Source organism: Hibiscus syriacus, unplaced genomic scaffold, assembly GCF_006381635.1.
Source record: "Hibiscus syriacus cultivar Baekdansim isolate YM2019G1 unplaced genomic scaffold, ASM638163v2 tig00116970_pilon, whole genome shotgun sequence".
Lineage (NCBI taxonomy): Eukaryota > Viridiplantae > Streptophyta > Magnoliopsida > Malvales > Malvaceae > Hibiscus > Hibiscus syriacus.
In genome coordinates this window covers 1,122,544-1,129,565 of record NW_024063494.1, presented here as the reverse complement: position 1 = coordinate 1,129,565, position 7,022 = coordinate 1,122,544, and the positions used below count along the sequence as shown (strand labels likewise).

The following is a 7,022-nucleotide window of genomic DNA, read 5'->3' as shown; positions in this document are numbered from 1 at the left end:
ACCATCATATGCGTTTTTCCACATTTCTTTATCGATGAGGCTAATGTAATCGTATTCTTCCTCGTTCTTTACCTGCAAATCTTGATGCATGGATTCAAATGTTTGAGGTAGTAGTTCATAACATGATCATAAAATGTAAAACTTACTAACTTTGTTTTTTTAAATGAAAATGATCAAAAGAAAAAGGGTGGTTTCACTTATCCATACACACAAGTAATTGTCGCTCATAATTCTTCTTGAACCTTTCATGGTAGTTTGCAACAATGTGTCAGATACAATACTTATGTTGGACAAAGGGTGGCTACCACAATGGACTCAAAGACTCCATTGCTGCTTTGATCCCAGCTCCGCGATATGAAATGGCATAATTTTTTTCCCTCGTGATAACATGTGAACGTAAGTTTTGGAGGAAAAAAGCCCAAGAATCTGTATCTTCTCCTTCAACAAGAGCAAAAGCAACTGGAAGAATGTTGTGATTACTATCTTGGACAACTGACAATAGTAAAACTTGCTTGTATTTTCCATATAAGAAAGTCTTGTCGATCTGGACCACAGGCTTGCAGTATTTGACAACATTAATGCACTGTGGGTAAGTCTAAAAAACCCGATAGAATTAGCATCGATCGCGAAGAACTCGATCATTATGGTATGCATGGGAGGTTTCGAAGTCCACAATTGTCCCATGATTCAACCTCCGCACCAGCCTAAACCAACTTGGAAGTTCTTTGTAAGATGCATCTCATTCGCTGTGAAGTTTTTTAATGGCATTCTGCTTTGCCTTCCATGCTTTTATGTATGAGACGGAATACTCATAATGCGATTGTATAGCTGAAATCAACACAACAATCGCTATATGTGAGCTTGCTTTTACCATGGGCATGATGGCTTGCCAGATCACTTTAGAGTCCAAGTTGGGATGATCTTGGTTGATCCCTCCAACACAACATGTGTGAGGACCATTGTATACCGTTAGTTCCCATATATTGTTTTTCCTCTTCCTCTTCAATACGTGAACCATGCAATTGCATCTGCTTTCACGTCGGGCACAATGGCATACATATTTTTATGTCGTAAAGTGGGCGAATCTGGATTGAACAGAATTACGAATATTATAATTTTTTATAGCCATCATTGCTTCTTCTTTGCTTGAAAACTTCATGCCTAAAGATAAATCACCATTATTTATTGATGAGTAAAATCCATAGTCACCGAGATTAGGCATATCCATAAATTTTGGCTCGTATATTGCACCATAATCAGCTTCATACATGTGTGCTGTAGGGTTAATTTGTGCCACATTTGAGGGAACTTCATCTATATCATCATCATCATCGGAGTTGAATTGCGGTGATTCTGGGTGAATGAAAAGTCCAGTCTCAGCACCATTCGCACTTGGCTCACGAAGCAGTTCTTCTGGTGGAGATGATGGTTCCTCAATGCTCTTCACACTTAGGTCAAAGAACCTACTACTTATATGTCTTCCCTTTAAACTATAAGGTATATCGACATTGAAATCGAAAAAGCTCGCAGTTGAATGCCTCCCCCTGGAGCTTGAAGTCATTGTGTCAAATGGAAACTGCACAGATTGTTGCGTCGAAGGCATCTCCATATTAAGGTCAAAAAAATTGGCAGATGAATGTCTTCCCCTTGAACTGGATGCGATTTTGCCATACGAATTGTTCGTGGACACATCTCGGTACATATCATAAGGAGTTACTGATGAATGTCTCCCCATTGAAGTTGATGGGACGGTAGCATGATGCGAATTTTCCATTATGACATTAAAATCATTACACATTACTGTAGTCGGGATATCAACTTGTTGAGCCAGCCCATAGTAGGAGCTTAATGACATACTCCGAACAGCACGTACTTCAACAAACTTTGCATACATATCCGTATCAACGTCTGAATAATTACTTTGAGAATCAATCATAATTTCAACATCATCATTGTTCGATAGTTTGAACGCTGTATAAGTTAATGACAACAGTGATGTTGGAAATCTGTACTGAAGCGACGACATTCTTCTAGTACTTCCAACATGAACCTTCCTTGAAATTTTCGTTATCAACTCCTCAAGAGTTATGTTTCTCTTGAAGGATATTTTGACATAATGATTTGATACGAAAACAACACCGGTTTCATCTTCTCGAATTTCTCCATCATAATAAACAATAGCTAAAATTTACGTCATTCTTAGAGTTTGAAAGTGAAACAATATTATATCTGTAAAAAACTGAAACAAACCTAATTAAATAAATAATATATGAATTAAAATATAACACAATAAAAGTTTTACACACACATAAGCGTAAATAATATAATTTTATATTATTACCGTACCAGCAAAAATATTTCGACGTATGCTCCCGCTTTACAATTTTACAACCATAAAAATTAATTGAAAACGATTAATACAATATTTTTTCAAATAATTATATATAATTATAAAAAATATTATAAAAAAATTACCTTATAACGAAAGATCGAATGAACTTCTGAATCAAATATAAGAGGATTGTCGGGTGTTTTTTACTGGTTGAGAGGATTATTGTATTAGTTTCTTGGTTGAGAGGGAGTTGTGAGAGAGTTTACGGGGGAGAGGGGTATTTATAGTCGAGAGGTATTTATAGTCGAGAGGAGATGCTTTAAACCCGAGAAGTGCGGATGCAATTATGCAAGGCGCGACCCATGCACCGTGCCATTATGGGGCTTGTTATAATTGCAGGAAGTCGCGATCCATGCACCACGCTATATTCCTACGTGGCAGAAGGCGCGACCCATGCACCGAGCCTTATCCAGCGTGTCGCCATGTCAGCTTCATGGGTCGCGCCTTAACCCTCGTGGCACCAGATCAGCGTAAGGCATGGGTTGCACCTTCTTACAAAGGATGTTAAATCGGTAAATAAAGATAAAAGGATGTCTGACATGTAAATAAAATGCGTTAGGGTGATTTTTTTTTTAGTGTTATCGCCTATTTTAAGTATGAAGTTTTATTATCTCAATAATTAAATGTCATTTCCATAACGTGGATCTTATTTATCTCAAATTTAGAAAAGAAATGTTTGAGTGGACCAGTTGAAGACAGGCAGTTTTGATAGTAATAAATGTTTATTTAAGTGGTCGTGGACAATAGTCATGGGTTTGACTTTTTTATTTTTCTACCATATCCCTTGGCTTTGATAAAAAGAATGAAAACCAAAACAAATTATTTAATTAAAAAAAGAAAAATATAATGAAGGATCAGTTATTAATTTAAATTCTAACATAAAATATTATTTAATGATTAAGAATTTTAGTTAAAGATTATTATATGATAAAATTTTTGTGACCAATTTTATTTTACCTCTAAGTATACAGTAGGTATTTAGATTTTAAAATTATGATTTATATAGACTTAGAAGAATGTTTTGAATTACACTTAGTTTCAAATATATGAAATTATATATTTATAATCTTTATATTAAATTTTATCTGTTTTATATTAATATGGATTTTTCTTTTTCATTCACATATTTTTAACATAAAAATTGAAATTTAAGGTTATATTATGGAATAGCTAATTAGCATATAGGAGTTGGAAACCGACGAAAGGTTTAGATGTACCTCTGAAAAACTTAATAATTAAAAATGTCATCTTTTTGTCCCTAGTGTGACCAGTTTTTGTTAATAAAAGGCAAGAGGTACCACGCCAAATCTCTCATATTGCACCAAAGTTTACTTGGAAAGGGAGATCCTTTGGTTTCTTAAACAAGTCAGCGTATATATCTAAGAGACATAAGGAAGATCAAAGAGAGATGGGGAGGGCTCCTTGCTGCGATAAGGCTAACGTGAAGAAAGGGCCATGGTCTACTGAAGAAGACTCAAAGCTCAAGGACTACATCCACAAATATGGAACTGGTGGGAATTGGATTTCTCTTCCTCAGAAAGCTGGTAAACATATATATATATATACACAGATCTACACCCTCTCCCTTTATTTCTTCTGGTTTTTTTTAACTAATATTTGTCGTCTTTATATTAGGCCTGAAAAGATGTGGGAAGAGCTGCAGATTGAGATGGTTAAACTATCTCAGGCCAAACATCAAACATGGTGATTTTACTGACGAAGAAGATAGGATTATCTGCAGCCTGTTTGCCAGTATTGGAAGCAGGTAGGTTTTCATTTTAACTCCTTCCTTCCTCTCCTACTGGCTCATTATGATCTCAAAGGAAGAATTAAAACTATAAACGAATAAACTTCAAATTGTAAAGGTGTCGATCATTTCACTTTAACCAAAATTATCAGCCGCCTTGATGATGGAAGAATATGAATGTAAGTTTATCTAAAAGGTAACAAAGAAAATAAACTAGTTTATTCTTGTGCATGCATGCCAAGTCCAATTTGAACAAACCATTATCTAGTGGATTTGATTTACTTATTATGGTTGCAGATGGTCAATAATAGCGGCTCAGTTACCGGGGAGGACCGACAATGATATCAAGAACTACTGGAACACCAAGCTTAAGAAGAAACTCATGGCCATGACTATGAGTTGTCAATCCCAGAGAAAACCATTACCATTCCCATCTTCTCATCGAACCCCATCTGTTCCATTATCATCTCTGTACAAAGACTGCCCTACTTATTACACTCCAACTGGATCTTTCACGTCCTTTCAACCAATGTCATCGGTTCAGCCTGATATTTTGAACGACAACGCTACCTTGGCTATCAATTCTTCTTTTATTCACCCTTCAGAGGGTTTGGTGAGTTACTTTCAGTATTATCCAGCGAAAGAAAATTTTCTCATGTTTGGGAGTGGAGAACCAAGCTGCAGTTCATCTGATGGAAGCTCTAGCCACATCAGCCACGGGAGAGAGATCAAGCAAGAAGACATGAGTAATTTCCAGGGTTTTGGTGCCCCTAATGGCTATAGAGATGATCTTAAGTTCATGTTGAATCATGACACCAATGCTAGGGGTGAAGATGTTAACCAGTGGATCGAGAAGCCAAGTGGGTACAATTTCAACAAAGATCTTGAAGAGATTAAGAGTTTGATTAGCTGTAGCAGTAATAATGTCTGTAATGACAACTTCATTGATGAAAACAAGACAGAAGAGAAAGTCATGTGCTACTACCACTGAATCCACTGACTGCAGGTGTAAAATCAGAAAGATTTGATGGGGTAAGGGGCCAAGGTTAGATTGATGGATTTGATAGTGTAGAGATTAAAGACTTTAAGTTTCTGGGTTTGTGTGTTATGATGAAATGAAATATTTCTACTTTTGACAGTACATGGTAAAGCTCTAAATCTAATGCCTTTTATGCGCAATTTTCTTTTAGAGAGGTGATAATGGTGTATTGTTGTACGAACCTCTCACTCGCTGCAACCCCTCCAATAAAAAAATTGTTTATGAAAGCTAGACCAGTAATCATTATTCAAGAACAAAGAATCACCGGTATCAAAATAAACCAAGCATGCACTGTTATATGCTGTATTCCGAACTTTTGTTTATCATTTTCTATTTTGTGAATTTCAAGTCATTTGCCAGGGATTAAGTATCCTTGAAATACAAATATAAAACCTCAGAAAACAATGTTGGGTGTCCTTCCGATGAATGGCAGTAGGATCTTTTTAGGTTCTCTTCTGGCACTGTTTGTCCAAAATATTGAAGCCCCGTAACCTTATTTTAATGAACAATGTCAGGCTTTTAAGCTGGAAACTTGTTTCGCATGAATTTAAAACAAAATGGCGATGCTGCCATGCTGGACATTTTGGAATTTTCTGATGGAACAAACCTTTCAAAAATAACTTAGCTCCATTTTCTTCTAACACAACCCCCTTTAATTAGGTATATGAATACAAGGCTCATATGACTCAATTTTTTTTAAATATCAATGAGGTTCTTTATTTATTTTTTATCTAATTAAACTCTCAAATTGAAAAATAAAAATAATTTAATTTTTAAATATATAAATTGAATCAATTTTAATTATTAAATATTAATATTTTGTAAATAAATATGATTATCATGCGATACTCTATGATTCTATCATGTAAAATTCTATTTTTTTCAAAAATTCAAAACAACTAATTAAAATTCTAAAATAATTATAAAAAATCTAAAAGTTTATTAAAATCTAATAATATTTTTTTTAAAAAATAACACTTGGGAATATTGTGATATGACGTGTGATATTATACAATTTTAAAACTATTAAATTTAATGAAAAAAATGCTTGATAATATTAATTGATAGAATTTTTAAACTTCATACTTCAAAAGCCTGAGGACTTTCGACGCCCTTAATTTAATTCTAAATATAAATGAACCTATTTTAAAGAATTGGAAGAGTTCATCAAGTCCATGCATACGTGTTCATGGGGGAAACAATAAACAATTCAATTGTTTGTTTGAAATTAGTTGGCTTGGATTAATCAAAGCTAAATATGATTTGAGCTTTTCTTTTGGTTGGTAGTAGTTTTGGATTCAAAACGGGATATGAGCATACAGCAATAATCTGTCTAGCGATGGTCAAACGATTGTGATACCTACTGACAACTATACTATTATTAAAAACTTGTCTCTTTTTCTTCAGAACAAATAACGAGGTTATTCGTTAACGTCGACCTCTAATCTTGGGGTATTACCTTGAGAGTTTGAAAATAAAAGATGGTTTTCAAATTGTGATCCACTCTCAACTTAAGAGGTAGTTAAATATTACTGGGAATGGACGGCTAAACAACTAATTTTGTCTCTACTCTCTAGGGAGAAATGAAGTGCAATTTTAAAAGTGAAACGGCAAATAATTTATGGCATGCAAAATTAACCAATCCTGCTTGAAAAATGAATCCCATCAGCCACCCCTCGATATCGTAAATGATGTTGGAATCAACCCCTGCCTTGGGTCGTTTTTTCTACTGTCCCCACTCTATTCATCAACTTAAATTGGGCTACCACTTTAGCTTTGTTAACAGATTCAGAGCTGCAGCCCATTTGTGTCATATTGTTCAAAAGAACTTAAAAGCCTCGAAG

General features: G+C 34.7%; 1 protein-coding gene across 1 annotated transcript; it reads left to right on the top strand.

The window, feature by feature from the left end:
• The first annotated feature begins 3,719 nt into the window (after positions 1 to 3,719).
• Positions 3,720 to 5,289, top strand: LOC120191532 (transcription factor RAX2-like). Its single transcript, XM_039194471.1, has 3 exons — positions 3,720 to 3,936; positions 4,028 to 4,157; positions 4,437 to 5,289. The coding sequence occupies exons 1-3, from the start codon at positions 3,801 to 3,803 to the stop codon at positions 5,128 to 5,130; spliced, it is 960 nt and encodes a 319-aa protein (XP_039050402.1). The 5' UTR covers positions 3,720 to 3,800; the 3' UTR covers positions 5,131 to 5,289.
• The last annotated feature ends 1,733 nt before the right edge of the window (positions 5,290 to 7,022 follow it).